General features: G+C 38.9%; 1 protein-coding gene across 4 annotated transcripts in view; it reads left to right on the top strand.

Moving 5' to 3' along the window:
* The first annotated feature begins 271 nt into the window (after positions 1–271).
* Positions 272–16,852, top strand: part of BCL2L13 (BCL2-like 13 (apoptosis facilitator)) — a 43,336-nt gene continuing 26,755 nt past the window's right edge. For 3 of the 4 annotated variants that reach the window (XM_010566154.1, XM_010566155.1, XM_010566156.1), the window contains exons 1-4: positions 272–484; positions 5,232–5,421; positions 14,980–15,090; positions 16,054–16,210. In XM_010566154.1, the coding sequence (XP_010564456.1) occupies positions 5,301–5,421; positions 14,980–15,090; positions 16,054–16,210 (389 nt within the window). In that variant the 5' untranslated portion in view covers positions 272–484; positions 5,232–5,300. The remainder of the gene's footprint in view (positions 485–5,231; positions 5,422–14,979; positions 15,091–16,053; positions 16,211–16,852) is intronic. The other variant, XM_010566153.1, reaches the window with a different exon arrangement.

The following is a 16,852-nucleotide window of genomic DNA, read 5'->3' as shown; positions in this document are numbered from 1 at the left end:
GCCGCCCTGGAGCCGCGGGCCCGGCCCCGGCCCCGCGGTGTGGGAGAAGGGGCTGTGCCCCCTCCCGCCCTCGGCAGCTCCTGAAGGGCGGCGGCAAGGAGAGCCGCGGCTCCTCCGCCGCAGGGGCTGCGGCCTGCCGGCCTGCCCGCAGCTGCCGCTGTAGCGTGTAGGCTGTGACTCCCGCACGGACCCGGCCGGCTGACTCATCCCGGCTTTTTGCTCCTTGCCGTTTCTGCCCGGATATAAATATCTCATTCATCGCCGTAGTAACTGAGTAGCTTACGCTGCGCTCTCGCAGGCTGCTCGTCCGCTCCGGCTCTGGGTTCGTCTGGCGCTGTTGGTGCTGACAGCGAGCGCAAGGCTTCTGCCTTACCTGCCTCTCCTCTCGTTCACTTCCAAATCCGAACAGCGCCTGGCACATTAAAAACGAAAGTGAATGAAAGCTTGTTAAGCAAAGCTGGGTCTGTCGTGATTTAATATTGTGGTAAGACGGTTTAAAGCTGGAAAGGATTGAGAACCTTTCTAGTAGATAACTCATACAGTTTTTGGGTTTCTTCCTAAAAGAAAAATCAAACCGTTTGCCTAGAATGCTCACTTAATTACATTTCCCTCTCTAAGGTCAGCTAAAACCACTGGCCAGATAAAAAACTATCATATTTTCCAGTATTTCTCTCCATTATGTGCCACCAGAGGATCAGTAATGGATGCAGTATTGATTCATTTCCAGTAGGAATTGACATGTTTGAACTCAGTAGTTCTCAGTTTATTAAAAACAATGTCTTAGTCATATATTGTTGGAAGAGTGCTCGGAAGAATTTATCTTCCGACTTGATCGCAATGGGGTGCTTTGGAAAGTCGTGGCTGTTACATGTTTTCAGAGACAAATTGCTGCAAGGTTAAACTAGTCCACACGTGCAAGTCTCATCCAAAATCCCTACACAAGCCGTCTGGTAAGGTTGCAGAGCGCTTGAATATTTTCCATCTTGTTGATATTAGGTGTGGTTTTGTAGACCTGCAACTTCTTGAAATTTGGTACATTTGGATAAAGAGCACCATATAAATGTAAGGCTGTAGATTAGTGTGAACTAAGAGTGGTTACCTGTTGCAGAGATTGATATCAGGAGGGTGAACCAAACCTGTGAAGGCATCGATGGCATGCTGCCCTAAAAATGATTTGAACTCCGGTGCTACCATTTTGTTGTCCCTCTAAATCTCCCTGTCCGTGCTTGGGTGAACACTTGCTGACTGAGTCCACACGTGCTTTGAAATAATTTTCCAGCAGCAGGAAGTATTCCGCTAGAGCGGCTGCCTAGGATTGCTAAGTTTGTAGCTGGTAACTGAGGCTTGGTAACCGGGGCTGTAGGTGGGAACCGCATCCAGCCCTAGATTGACTCCATTTTCAAGTGGAACTTAACTGTGGTCATGGTGGTGGTGTTATTTGTAAAAAGAAGGCAATATGTGACTGTGGTGTTGTTTCTGGACCTGTGTTTTTAGTGCATTAGAAATTGGTAGCAATATTGATCACCTACTGTTTTGTTTATAAACATGCAGCAAAATACTTTGTAAGGCTGCAGCTCTAAATGCAAAAGGCAAGTCTCAGACCTGCAACAGTCGAATAAATGTGCAGTAGATCTTAGTGGCAGCTGGTGAACTGTTCTTACAGGCAATGTCATAATGCTGTTGCATTTTGGCTTTTGAATGATGCACGGTAAACGCAGCTTGATGCGTAGTAGGATTTGTGCAGGTAAGGACTAAAACATAGCAAAGCCTCATCGCTAGGGGATTATATTCACTGTATTCATTGGTGGACTTGCGTTGCCCGTTATCTAACGTATAACTCTTCTGTGGATTAGGATGTGACAGATTGCGTGAGGAAATGTCAGTCTGACTGGAACTCCTGTTCTCAGGTTGGTTGAGCAGCTCAGCCCACATGAAACAAGTGACAGCAGGGTCGGAGGAGTAAGGAGCTAAGTAAGCTTCAACAGGTGTAGCCTTTTATTCCCCCAAGGGTGCAGGAATTGAGGAAGGTGAAATTTTTTGTAGGGAGTAATTGGTAACAATTTTGATCTATTTAGCTTTTTAATAGGCAATATTCTTGTAGTGAATCTGTTACACCAGAAGTAACCTTCTTGCCCCTGCTTTGAGCCTTATGTAGTCTGTATAATGCCTTATTTCCTCTGCTCCATTACATCTCCCATACAAGCCTTTGTCTTATTCTCTTAAACAGTTTCCTGACTCTCTTCCATTTTGCTCCTGTAGTGGAAAGCTCTTCTTCCTCTGATCTGATCTCTCAAGCTGCTTGTCCTTTTTTTAATCCCACTCATTCCTGAAAAATGCTCTTTTCTGAGACATTTACAGTATCTGAGTCAATATTTCTCTTATTTCTTTTTGTAAACAAACCAGTCATTCACAATTCAAAATGAGTAATTCAGTTGTTGTGCTGTGGGCTTCTCTCAAAGGAAGACCAGGGATTCTGAAGTGCGTTTCCAGTCTGACATTCTTTTATGTGAAGCTGAGGATACTTCTTCCATTCAAGTTCTTAAGTCTCCCTTCTCATTTCAGTATAAAACTACCTCTCAGAATATATCAACCAAAGTGAGTACTTTTTTTCATCCAAAGCTTTTTTTCCTTCATTTTTTTCCCAGGGAAACATTAACCACTATTTAAATAAGCTGTGGTCTGATTCTCTCTCTTCCTGCCCGCCCCCCTCCCTCCAGAGGTGCTGAGCTAAGCATGCTGAAATTTTTGTGAATTAGGCCTCACTGTTGCACATGGATCACTGTGCTGGTATGGAGTCTCATGCTTGTTTTGATCGACTGTTTTTTTCTTTCATTTTCTGCATTGATCTGGAATTATATTTTGAAGAATAATCTTTGTTATATATTCAGACTTGTTCTTTGATCCACAGCATAGTGTCTGGATGTCTCTGGACCATCCGTCAGACTGATTCTTTCAGGACAGATCAGTTCAGGTTGTCTGGAAGGGCTCCCATTCACTGTGTAGGCATTGCGAGAAGCGTGTTGGTTTCAGGACTGTGGATCTCTACTGAAGGTACCAGAACTGAAATGTGCTGGGGAGCTTTTGCTTTTTGGTGAATGGCATCTTTCGCACCTGGTGGTGTGATGCGATGATGGCATCTGGGGATCTGGTCTGAAGAGCAGATCTATTGTTAAAGGATTCTAAAGTCTTCTGAGCAGTTACTTTTTCCAAATCTCCGTGCTTAATGAAAGTCTCAGTTTGTGGAAATGGCTGAAGGGTAACTGTGTATTGTCAAAAAGCTGCGTTTATCCTCTGCTATAATTTCTTTCGTTTCTGAAGCATGATACGTTGCCTGTAGAGCACTCTGGGATAGAAGAGGCAACATAAATGTAGGATTACTACTCCGAGGGAAGAGGGATGAGCATTGACTCAAAGTTTTGACATTGGTTTCTTTCTATATAAATCACTACTCCAGTTCAAGCCATAGCAAAGACTCAACCGAATTTTTCTGGTAAAGGATTTCAGGCATTTTGAAATACATGGCAAGAGGCAGGGCTTCCAGAGTATAGTCTTCATGAAAGAGTCCTCTTCTGTTTTCAATACTGAATGAGTTTCAGAAACTAGAGTTGCTAAAGATTAAAGAAAGAACGCTTAGCCAATTTTACACCAACTCTTTTCCTTTTGCAGCTTTTAGTTTGACAGATAAATTTTTCTTTGCCAAGCTACCTACTCACACAAGTAACTGTGCCACAGCACAGTTATAGTTCTGTTTATCCTTAGTAACCAGTTGTACTGCTATTAATCTGAATTCCTTTCCAGGGAGGAAGGTGGTTAGAAGTTAGCCCAGATATCTTGCATAGCTAGACAGGTCAATACTTTTCTTTTGCTTGCTCTGTTTATTATTATTATTTTTAATCTTGAGGCTTCATTTGCAGATTGTGCTTTGGTTTGGGAACCTGGTTCTCTCTCTTAGTCTCAAGGCATTTCCAGTGTAATTGGGAAACCTCTTGAGATGTTCCAACTTCTGTTCCCTGTATATAGCATTTTTCTCATTCTAACTGCTTTAAACTTGGTTTAAATTTTTCTTCTAACTCTAACTGCAGTCTCACACTAGTAAATTGTCTAGCTCATTCAGTATCTGTTAAGTAGCTGTTCTGTAGCATGAACGTTTTTTGCGTGCCTTTCATTTAGACATCCATTCCAGTGGCCAAGAATGGGCTATTACTTGTTTGGGAATGACTCTTTGAAGTGATGGAGAACTTAATTTTGAGAGTTTATCTTAAAGCCCTAAATATTATTATTTGATTCATCAAGTTGGTAGCAGGTTGGAATTAGTTATCCAGACTGTTCCTAATATAAAGAGCTAAAACGTTGATTAATCTGAAACTTCCTTTCAATCTGTTGTATGGCTTTTTCCCCACTTCCATGTTGTTTTCTGAGATTTTGTCTTTCTAACCTTGTCCTTTATGGCTGTTTTTAATTTCTCTCCGCCTTAGTTTTTCCTGCTATTCTTATTTGGATGTTTGCAAAAAGCAACAAAACAATTAGAGTAAAACAGGGAAGTTCTTTGGCCAGATGTTGCTGTTAGGTGTGGATTTCTCGTTTATAAGTATTAATGTCTGGGTGAGAAATCCATGACGCACAACCATCTGTTCTTCCAATCCCTACCATGAATGTGGAATTTCCTCTTTTTACCATGTGTTTTCCAGTGCCGTTGGAACAGTAAAATGAATTTGAGGTAACTGTGGTCACTTTTTCTGCATTAAAATTTTTAAGCATCATAATAGTGAATCTGAGCAAGCAGAGAATCAGGAAAATACTCATCGGAGGCTTAGGGGAAGAGATACTCCTCAGAACCTGTCTTTTTACCTCAAACTGTAGTTAACTAAGTGTTCAGAATCCCTCAAAACCTCTTTGCATGAATACATGTGTGTGGTTTTGTGGGGTTGAGTGGGGAGACATTAGGAGGCAGACACGTGGTGAGGAACTGTTCAGTTTGCTTTAATGTGAGAGTATGCATGCCAAGCAGGAGTGAGAAATGCCACTGCTGGCAGCAGGCAGGCAGGGCACTGGACTGGGGGCAGTTGGGTTTACTCTGCACGGTTCTTATTAAAATAAGAATGCATAGGATATCAGGGCAAAAACCTGAATATTACCTCACGATTGTTACATAATTCCTTGTTATGTATGAGTTCATGACCTATTGCAGCCTTATAAAAAAACAAATAAAATGCTCTATTCTTTCCTTACAGTCTTCCTCAGTTACCCGGAGAAAACCCTACGTCCCCCATAAGAACACTGCCGCATTGCAAGCCAACCCGATGGCGTCCTCTACTGCTGTGCCTGTAGGATTTCACTATGAAACAAAATACGTAGTTCTCAGCTACCTGGGACTTTTATCACAAGAGAAGCCACAGGAGCATCCTCCTCCTTCAACTCAAGGTAATATTTGCATATTCATCTGTACCTATTTACATATGCAACTGTATTTGCAATTAGTTCTTCAGCTGTTTGAGCATGGATGCAGAATGTTAGCCTGATGCTTAGTGTAATGCGTCTCTTATTTCATTCATTTAAAATAATGGGAAGAGATGCTGATGGAAACAAAGCTGTTTGTATTTAGATTACTGTTTTCATTTGAGCTATGCCAGGGCCGATTGGTGTTTATGAAGCAAATAAGTGATTTAGTAGCTGTCTTGAGGTTAGGAGGAGTGGATATATATTATCTTTCTTGAGCCATCTTGAGAATTTGCATCCATGCTTGCTTTTTTTGGGAGGCAAGTGGAAGTAAGTAGCGGTGAGGTGGTGTTTACCAGCATAAACTATGAGTGATGACTTGAGCAATCTTATATGCTAAATAGTTTTGCCCTATTACTTTGTTGTCAGTCAGTGGTAGTGCAGAGATGTGAGACTTAACCTGGCCTATGCTGCATGTATTTATTGATTTATTTTTAAGAAGTCAAGGACTGCATGGAGTCAGATAGAGTCAGATGTTTCTTCCAGAACAGGTTTATGCATATAGGAGGTTAAATAAATAAATAGGAGGCAGAATAAAAGAAGTTTGATTGATTGTGTTTTACATAAACCTAGGTAGTAAAACTCTTATTTTGTGGTGGCAAGCACTTAAACAGTGTCGTTTGTCAAGATTGTTTTGGTGGCTTGTCACTTATTAATGACGTTTCAGTCACTACTAGTTCCTGTGATTCAGAACTTTTTCTGATGAAAGGCGTATTAAAAAAAAAAAAGACAATCTTCAGAATTTTTTTTTTTTTAACAAGCATTTAAGAATGCATACTCTGTCATTTACTGAACTTACCTGTCATGAAGTGAGAAATTCCTGAGAAGAAAAGACAGTATCAAAGTTATGACAGAAATTATTTTACCAGTTTGGCACTAAAGCATACAGCATATGTTGGTTATATTATATATAGTTTATAAAATTAATCTTACTGTATTTAAGGTATGTCTGTTACTTCTACTTTGACTGCATCTGAGGTCCACGAAAGGAGAGGTACCTTAGTGTCAAGATGCTGTTTCATAAAACCCTTTGTTGGAAAATGTGCTTATTTTAGCAATAATGTCTCATTCTGAATATCCCATCTGGGCTAACTGGGGTGTAATTGGAAATGTATTGAGTATATATAAAGCTACAATGTGGAAAAGTCTGCTTTGTTCTGTAAATGCAACTGTTAGTCTTAAAGCTTTTTTTTTTAATAATTTGGTTGTAGTTACCTTTTAAATGTTTGCAAATTGAGGGGAAACGGTGCAACTGATTCTCATTACTGAAACCTCTAAGAAATATTTGAATTAAAGAGCAATATTGAAACTTTATAAAGAGAAAGCTACAAATGCTTAAATAAACATTTTGTACTCAGATAAGAGGACTTTTAAGCTCCTGAGTAAAAGTAACTGTTGAGTTTACTTTCCAGATATTATTTAGATATTTTAGCTTGTGTGCTGGCAGGCTGTAGCTGGATTTGCTCTTAAAATACTCTAAAACATTGATACTTTCCAAATCTGTTCTTTAATCCTTATTGCTCTAAATGTTCCCTTTTAAACAGGAAATTCTCTTACATTTCCCCCACCCTCACTCGCAAAACCAGACAGTGACCACAGCTTCTCCTCTCCTGGTCATCTTTCACTGTAATTAGATCTCTCTTACAGTGTTTTTTACTGCTTTCTGATCAAAGCCTCTGGATAAAATAATTTTCCCTTACTTTTAATCTGCCATGCTATTTCTCACTGTGCTTTGTAATGCCTTGGATGGACTTCACGCTGTTATTGAACTAAGTGCAAACACTTTATCCTTCTGCTTCAGGATTTGTTTCATTCTTCCCTAACTCACTTTTCCTCTTGCTTTTCTGCTTTCCATGCTTCCAACAGCTTTGATTTGTCTGACAGTTACTTTTTAAAAATCCTTTCTCCTACTTCTCCTCTCCTTGCTTGTAATTGAACAGTTGTTTCAGCTGCACTCCCAGGGTACGTGTGGTAACAGCCGTGTGTTTATTTTGAACTACTGTATGCATCTTCTGTGAATATTAAGTAGTTTATAGATACAGTCTGTATCTCCTTGTTGTCTGGCACATGGCTGATGCCTGCTTGCGGAGAGCTGTACCAAAGCACTCTGCCCTACATGCTCTATATTCTCCCCTAGGGAGACAGGGAGAGAAGCAGCAGCCCATAATGGATATTACCTGCACTGCCTAATGCGCTGCTGGAAGGTAGCAGGGTATTATAGTAACAAGTGTCGTCTGAGAAATCTGGTTAGAACAAAAGGGATGTGAAAGCCAGTAAATGAAAATTAATAGTTGTTGTATAGAATCCCATCATAAGGAGGAAGCTTCTGGGGTTTGGTAACGAAGACATACAAGGGATAATAACAGTATGACATTACATTGTACTTGTCAGTGTGTTTTTCAAGCACTGTCATCAACTGTTGATACGATACCTTGACTGCCTCCAAGTTCCTTTCATTGATGATTTTTGTGGTCCTTTAAAACGCTGGTCAGTAGTCTTTCTACTCTCTATGGCTGAACGCTGTTGATTTATGAATTGAGAGGATTCTGATACAAAGTACCTGTCACTTAATCTTGTTTTGCTTAAATTTGGTTATTGTGCTGACAGACCTTTCATGGGAAATAATTGAAGCAGTGATTTTGGTTATTGCCTGTTTCTGTTTTAGTTGCAGAACACTTCTCTATTTTATGTGTTTCATTCATATGAGGTATTGACTCTGCTATATGGTACTTTCCCTTCATCTATTTTTCTTAGATCCAATTAAGTCCTTACTCTTTGTATGATTTCTGTATCATTTTACAATATAAGGGGAGTATCCAGAAAGGCTAGTTTTAGTTTGCCTTAGTAATGTTAACCTCTTCCATCTCCTTTGGGGTCGGAGGGTGAGGGACTCCTCTAGAGGGCGGTTCAGGGCAGGATCCTAATTACAGCCACCTGGCATCACCCACTGGAGGACCTTCTCTCTTTCCATTGCATGTATACAGAACATGGGGAAATAAGGCACATGAGGTGTAGGTAGTATTTCTGTACCTCCCTTGAGTCTCCTTCCGCAGCAGTCTCCCAGTGAAGTTTCAGCAATCCAGTTAAACTAGAGAATGTATCTGATGGGTCAAAAAAACAACCAAAAAAGCGATCTTTCCCAACAAGAGTGGTACTATTTTATCTCTGCTAGAACTGGTAGGAGAAATTGAATGCTTTTGTCCATTCCCCTCCCTTTCCTCCTATGGTCATCTCCCACAAACCTCTGCTTTCCTGCATTTCATACTAGAGAGTTCTTTTTCTGATGTATACCTTTTTGTTCCAAAAACCCAGATAAGAGAAAATCTTCAAGATATTTGTTAGATTTCAATTTAAAACTTCTTGGTTTTGCAGACATAATGTTCTTTATGAGACTGATGGGTTTTGGAGGGATTTTATATAATGAAGAGAAAACTCAGGCATATTACTTAGAAAATTACCTCACTGTATTTCCTTTTGGATCTCTTGGTTGGTCTTGACTTTGTTGCAGGAAAGATGGCTTCAATTACAAGAGCTAAAAATACTTCTGGCTTTTAGCAAAGAAGGCTGATCTAAATCAATATCTGACTACTGCTTTGAAATTTCTATTTGGATAGCTTCTCTTCAGTGCAGGGACTGAAGGGAGAACCATCCGCGGTATTCTAGGCTGTTAAAGAAAAGACAGTTTCATTGGACAAACCAATCTTTTAACATTATGGCTCTATAGTATTCTGTAGTGGATTTCAGTATAGTATTCTGTAATGGATTTCAGTGTCTCCTGAGGAAAATCCAGCAAACTTACCTGGGCAGTAGTTTGAGAGATTATTCCTATTACAGTTTTGGCAGAATAATGATTCTGCATAGCACTCACTTCAGTTTATTTAAAGCAAAGTCCATTAGCAGTAAATTCTGTTACTTTTGGTAAGTTTTCAGGTAGGTGAATAATACAAATTGCTCAGATAAATCTGATAAAACGCACACAATAAGATGTCATCTGCGTTATGTGCATGTGGTTTGAGGCAACAGACAAGTACAATTATTTAAAATGTGTGGAAGCTCTCAGTTATTTGTTAATTAGATTGTGGAGAGATGTTTTAGTATTTTTTCAGAACTCTTGTAGTATTTATAACTACTGGTTCGTACACAGAAAATAAATATCAAATATTGGAAAACATTTCTGCTTTTCCCCCCCTGAAGTTCATGTTCCTTATAGAAGCTTCCAGTCTGCTGTAGTTGTTAGTACTACTTACTTTTTAAGTGAGTCAAAGTACTTTGATTTTGTGATTCAATATATTTGTATTATAAATGCTTCTTTGTGTTTCATCAAGGAGTAACTTCTAGTGTATTTCTGTTTTTTTAATCTACTTCCCAATGGTTTGACCCCATCCCATGAGCCTGTGGCTATAACAAAGATTCTGAAGGAAAGTAGTTTTTCTGTGTTTTCCTGACAGAATGAGAAATCTTAAATAATCCCTTAGTTCATATAGCATCTGGAAGATCTATAATCAATGCCACTACTGCACGGTGGCATAGATTACTCAAGAGGTGAACAAGGTTTTGACAGTTTTACAGTTTCCCTGAGGGGCATGCTATCCGCAGGACTTTAATCCAATTATTGTGCACAATGTTATTTTGACCATTTATTATCTGTTTCGGAATTACTGTATGAAGTGCTGTATATAGTCAGTGATCAAGGCATTTTAGTGGTTTCACACACGTGTTTCTTATAGCTGAGTAGCGTTGAACTGGGTTATTGGGAGAAATGGGTTACGTTTATTTGTTCACTTCTTTCAGTTAGAAGTGAACTCTATTACATCTCAGGAAATACATGTACAGGTAGGCAGAGGTGGTCAGGTTTCACGGATTGTGGGGTGAGCTCAAGGCTCCTTAGTGGCCATCCCAAATCTAATAGGAGTACCCCTTTTATATGGTTTTGACTGTCATGGGTTGGATACCTGTCATTGCAAAATTTTCTGTCATCAGGTGACATTTTGACTAGCTGTTGCAGAATATCTTGGTTTTCTTCTACTCCATCCCTGTATCTTCACTTACCCTTCATTGTACCTACTGTTGGTCTGTAGGAAGTGAAGGAGTTTTTGAGGTGGTTTTAGCTTAGATGAATAACTCATTCCTTAGAAACCTTCCTCTTAGGGCAAAACATACCTACTTTGGCTGAAAAGGTACATGTTGTAGGTCAGACCAATCCAGTTTGTGGTAATGAGGGAGCTATTTCCTGAGGCAAGGAAGGGATTTTTGGGGGTGTGACTTGGAGAAGTTAAGAGGTGGTCCCTCCAGGAATGTGAATTGCCACTTAATTAAGCCTCCTCTCTGCCCACAAAAAAAGTTGACTGCTAGTTGGCAATGTCTTGTCTCTTTTTGGTTCTTAATATTTTGGATTTTTGTAGTTTCTTTTAAGCTGAGCATTCTTATGGTTTATAAAGAGCTGCTTTTAAACCTTTCTCAGATCAAGGGCTACATCTATATATGGCAGTCTGTGTTATGGAGTTTGCTGGGGTAATGGATATACTTTTCATTGAAGGAAACAGGTCAATATGTTTGTAAAGAGATTTCTTACATTTTCATTACTCAGTGCTTATAGAAATTTTAGACACTTATTCTCATTGTTTTAAAAAGTCTGAGATGTTAGAGAAATATTAGAATCATGCTAAAACTAAATTTTTAAGTCAATGTTGACTATACAGAAGTTAATATAGAGACCTGGGAGAACTTGAAAACAGAGATATTGGTAAATTAAAATTACAAGCATGAAAGAAAAAAATCAGGCGCAATCTGTGACATCAATGGCTTTCTTTTTCATTCACCTTGCATTCACTTGAACTAAAAAGGCATAACACCTTTTCAGTCTCTCCTTATAGTTGCTGTTGTCTCTTGTTAGTATGATACAAACACTGTAGAATCCGATGTGCAGGCTCTCTAGCTCTGATGAATGACTTCCCATCCCTCCTCCTCCTGGGATCAAACCTAGAGAACAGATTAGTCTTGTATTGTTACTAAACTTATGGAATGGCCTTATTGGTGGAGTTTTACCGAAGTATTACATTTATTTAGTAGTCATAACACTGTCCGATTGTCAGTGATGCACATGGTACTTGATGGACTTTCAGAATACGTTTTCCCCTACTTTGTAGGTTACCTCCAAATACCTGAAAAACAAAATCTTAACAAGAACATGCTTGTGCAAAAGGGAACATTTATTCCATAAATAGAAAGTAGAATGCACTATCTTCTTCGTGTAAGACTGTGTAATGAGGTTTGTTGTGTCTTTGGGTTGGGAAGAGGCCTTTCAGAGTCAGTTTATGAACAGCCTGTAATAGGCAAACCCATTTTTTCAGCATAGGAAAGGATTCAGTGTTTATGGATCTTACAAGTGCCATTTCTCGTGTGACCATTTGCATTATTAAACAATGAAAATATGCTCTCGTCTACCTGAAGCTATTTTTACTGTTTTATTCTACCTATTTGCAAACTGACTTGAAGTTGTCTAAAGGAGAAAAGGATACCGCTTACTTAGGACATTTGCTGTTGGAATACGCTGTTCTCCAACATTGGGTGCAATTTTTTTTTGGTAGCGGTCAACATACAGGAGATGCAGAAAGCTGAAGTCCATTGATAATTAGGGGAATAAACAGTGCAGTCACTGGTCTGGGAGGGATAGGTTTTTGAGGTTTTGGCACAACTGAATAGTCAGGTGCTACTGGAATCAGCAGCTGCTGCAAAGTTGTGGGTGTTACGAGATGGAAACCATTGACTGCAGCACTGATTATCTAAACAGCTCTTTTGTATGCTGGCAGCAATGGAATTTCTCTTCCTTCCATTTTCTGGGTGACTTATTATCAAGTATGACAGCTTGTCATGTGTCATCATCATCATATTAGTCCCGTGAGAACGGATGCTCTTCTTAATACCCTCGTCCCTTCCATATACAGGGTGAAGCACAGGTTAAAATAGGAGTTTGTACTTGCGTATACTTGTTGCACTTGACTGTGCAGCAGTGGTTCAGTCATTCAAAGAGGCGACATTAAAGGGACTGACAAGGCATTAGTGAGTGTCTGTTCATTAACCAAAAGGAGGAACAGTTTGCTTCTCTCTGGAATTTATTATTTAGAGTGGCAAAGAGAGGCTGTTTGAGAAGGAATTTAAGAAGCTAAATAAAGTTATTCTGAACATAGTGATGATGATCTCTGTGGTTAAGTAAAATGGAATTAAACTATCTGTTGTTCCTTTAAACTGTTCACATAAATAAATGTAAACATTTTACACTGACTTGTACATTGGTTTAGAAAGATTTATGTCTCACAGATATCTATTGAGTGCTGAGTTTTTAAGCATTAGCACACATTCAGTGGGTTAATTCTGTGGATTTTTAACTTATTTTTCAAATGTAGGAGACCTTGCAAGCTTATTGTCTAGTGGTTTTTAAACACAGAAAATGCACAGTGTACTTCAGTTAACACACACAGATGTGTAGTAGTATCATTGCTTTTATGATTTTCACACACTCTGATATGAAAACTAGTGATATTATGTGTCCATCATGGAGGAAAGGGGAATGCGATACAACACTTAAAGTGAGTCCAAGCAGATTTAAATAGAGATGAACCAAAGAAAATAGTCATTCGTAAGACCACAGGAATGAAGAAAGACATGCCAGAAAGCTACACTGGGTGTTCTAGGACTTACCTGAAGTTTTCGATGTGAAATAGAAGTGATGAGGAAGAATGAAGTCAGAGGATACCAACATTACAAATATAAATCCTTTCCCTTTTTATTTTCTTGAGCTGAATGAAGAATACACGTAGAGTGGAATGATGTCTAGATGCCCAGGTAGAGCTGTAGGCAGTTAGTGTAGGTGCAGAAAGGGTGAGATAGGTTGGAGAGCCATCAGTATTTGGGTGCATGAGTAAGAAACAGTGGGCATGGGCAATGTTATCAGAAGGTCGGCCAGGAGGTGGTGTTTAAATCATGGGCACAAGAGAACATGAAGTCCCAAAAAAGAATTCTAAGGAATATTCAGAAGTAAGAGAGCTAAGAAAATGTGGTTTGGGTAACCCAGTCACTGATACTGTTGAAAGTAGCAGAGTGCAGGGCTAATGAGGACTGATAATTGACCCAAAACTTAGGGAAGGAAATGTCTGGAAGGGGGATTACTTAGCAAAGGGAAGTTTTGTGGTCAATTTTATTTGTTTGTTTATTTATTTCGGGAGTAAGTTGACACAAAATTCACTTCTATATTCATGTGGAGATCCATTTTATTTCTAAGTAGGACATTTTAAGGAATTGAAAGAAAGGAAGAGGAAAATCTCAGTGGCAGGCTGTTGATTCAGTGACATTCGGTGAAAATAAGACAGCAGTTAATGGAACAATTTTTGTGGTGTGCTTTGAGAATGGGATTTGAAGATGTGCTTGAAGGCTGATGGAAGAAATAAAGATGAGCAAGCCCAAAGAAAAAGCAGCTAAATAGCAAGAATTTTGAGCTGGAACTCTGTCCCAGACATCTAGTCTTTGCATTAGTACCCATCCCAGAAAACAGTTACTTGAGTAGTTACTTTGCTATATGGCCTTATATTGGAAAGGTTGACATTCAGCAGGCAGTTGCTTAAAGGTTCAAATGTTTTAAATACCTAGGCTTGTTTGGAAACAGTTTTGTGTCTCTGTTTCACTACAACATAATAATTAAGATGATTGAGAGTCTATGTAATCCAGAATGATATGGCTGAAACAGCTTCTTTTTACCAAATATCTAGTCAGCATGTGGAATATGTGTTCATGATCCCATACCACGACATGTACTTCTGGGGATATGCAACCATTTCAAATTCCTAAATGACTTGATTAGGAGATAAGAATTGACCATTGGCTGACAATTGTGGGGTCTTTTGCCTCTATTGTTACAGGTGAACCTGGTCTTACATTATTTCATTGTGGCCTGTAGACTCCTCATGAACAGTGAAATGATGCACAGTTAATGGATTTTGGGACTCTTCATTGATGTCATTACATAGTTGCTCTGAGTATTTTTGTAGTTTTTGCAGGCATCAATATCAATTTTATATTTGGTTCTAAAAATCAAGCTTATGCCTATGTCTGCTTTGTTTTGGTGTAGTTTGATAATGACTGTATTACTTTGAATGACTGCTTGTTTATGTGCCTTGGTTTGATTTTGGTCTTAAATTTAAGATAACTTTGTTTTTAAAGCTGTTCTATATTCTGTTTGTGGCCTTACACTTCTAATTTTTTTTAATATATTCATATTTAAAGCACCTATTCTATCTCGAATAGGCCTGGAAGTTTATGTGTTTCTGGGTTCATATAATAAAACTTTTGTAGTAGGTGCCCTTAAGGGATCATACTTTTTATGTTGCTGTCTGCAATAGAACTTTCACCTTGAATTCCTCTACAGTTAATATGCCATTATCTACCTTATTTGCAGTACCACATTTGAATAATTTCTGTGGTTTCTTTTAGGGACTCAACAACAGCTTATGACACAACATGCTTTGGAGAAAGAGGCTTTGGAGAAGATTAAAATAGAAATCGAGGAGGAGCTAAAACGTCTTGATGAAGAAATCTTGGAAGGTGCTCTACAGATTTTCCCATTTCAATTGATAATCTCTGTGCGCTATAATGGTGGTTAATTTGTAACAGGTACTCTAGTTAAAGAGATTTTTGGACGCATTGAATCTCTTTACCCTCTTCCCCCAGAAGATTTCTACAGATCGTCACATGAAGTAAAATAGTTAAACGTTACTGTTTGGAGCAGTGGAGTCTAGCCAAAGCAAACAGTTGAATGACATTTAATAGGCTACTATAAATAATGAAATGTAAGCAGCCCTTAAGCTGCTGCAGTTGATGACAGAAGTGAAATCATTCCTCAGCAGCTAACATTCAGAGGAGTGTGGAATTAAACCATCAGATTTCTCACTTCCACCAGGTTTATTTTTTGTGACATGCTTTGACATGTAAATGTGGCTTTTATAGGGCTCCCAGCAAGGGATGATTTGGAAGCAACCTTTGCTTTGCATGTGTGTTGCAAATTGGAAATCTGAAGTAGAAAGGCTCTAGATCTGTTTACGTTCATCCATATAGACCTTTCTTAGAAGTTTTAAACTGAGAAGGAAAAGGTTATATGAACAAGATATTATTTTTAAAAATTATACTCTAGTACTGCTGCAGTTACGTCCACGTGTGGGCAAATTTTACCATGGAAAAGAGGTTCTCTTGCTGCTCCATCAGGGTTGGCATCAGCTTAAAATTGAGAACAGTTGCACATTCAGCTAATATGCTGGTTAGGATGCAGTTGTGAAATAAGAGCTGGAGGGGAAATGTAACTCAAAGTCATCTATGGCTTGTAAGTACCACTTTCAGAATATATTTGGACCATACTTGTTTTACTATTTGTTCATAGCATGCTTTGACTATAGAGTAGTGATTTCTTCATACCACATGTAAACTGTGTTAACTGGTGGGATAAGAAATCTGAGACTGTTGATGTTCCTATATGAATGATTTTTTTTTTTTTTATACTTTTTTTTCTCTCAGCATTTACCACTACAGGATTTGACTGCCACACTTCCCCAGTGTTCAGTCCTGCCAATCCAGAGAGCTCAATAGAAGACTGCCTGGCTCATTTGGGGGAGAAAGTGTCCCAGGAATTGAAAGACCATCTGCACAAAGCACTGCAGAGCTTGCTTAGCAAGTGAGTTTGCCTTTACTTTTTCAAAGGGAAGGTGTTTGCTTTTGCATTGTGACTGCTGCTGAAATGCTAAAGATGTGACTACATTTTGTATTGCATTCCTTTCTTTTTCAATGTTCCTTTATCTGGCTGTTTTTTGTTTTGTGTTGTAATGTGCAAATACTTCTTTGTGGTGCTTGCTCTTTGCAGTAATGTTAAGTTCTAAAATTTTTCTCAGCTTTTATCATTGAACTGAGACTAATTCAAGTAGTTTGAGTTGCTGGTGAAACTAGCAGCTGGCAGCTGCCAATTGCCATTGCCAATTTAATGAATGCTGGGCCGCACCCAGATTAATTTCTTTTACCCTATAGTTAAGAGTGGAGCTGAAGGTTTGTTAGTAGTCTGGCTCAAGATGAGTGGGAGAGTTTCCCTGAAAGGGTGGTAGTTAGATGCTTTATGATCACCATTCAGGTACACATCGAAGCAAATGTGGGCCCCTGGGTTAACCTTGGTACCTTAAGAGCTATCCTGCCAATTTAAGATTATTGTTTAAATAGCACATGGTACTTGGCATGCTAGTATCTTGATCAATGTCTTTTGAAAATTGGTAAAATTGTTGTGGTTGCTTGGTTTTCTATTATAAATTAGCAGTCTGATTTTAATGGA

The sequence above is a fragment of the Haliaeetus leucocephalus genome, unplaced genomic scaffold (genome assembly GCF_000737465.1).
Source record: "Haliaeetus leucocephalus isolate CR32 unplaced genomic scaffold, Haliaeetus_leucocephalus-4.0 Scaffold206, whole genome shotgun sequence".
Lineage (NCBI taxonomy): Eukaryota > Metazoa > Chordata > Aves > Accipitriformes > Accipitridae > Haliaeetus > Haliaeetus leucocephalus.
This window is presented reverse-complemented; position numbering and strand designations above follow the sequence as displayed.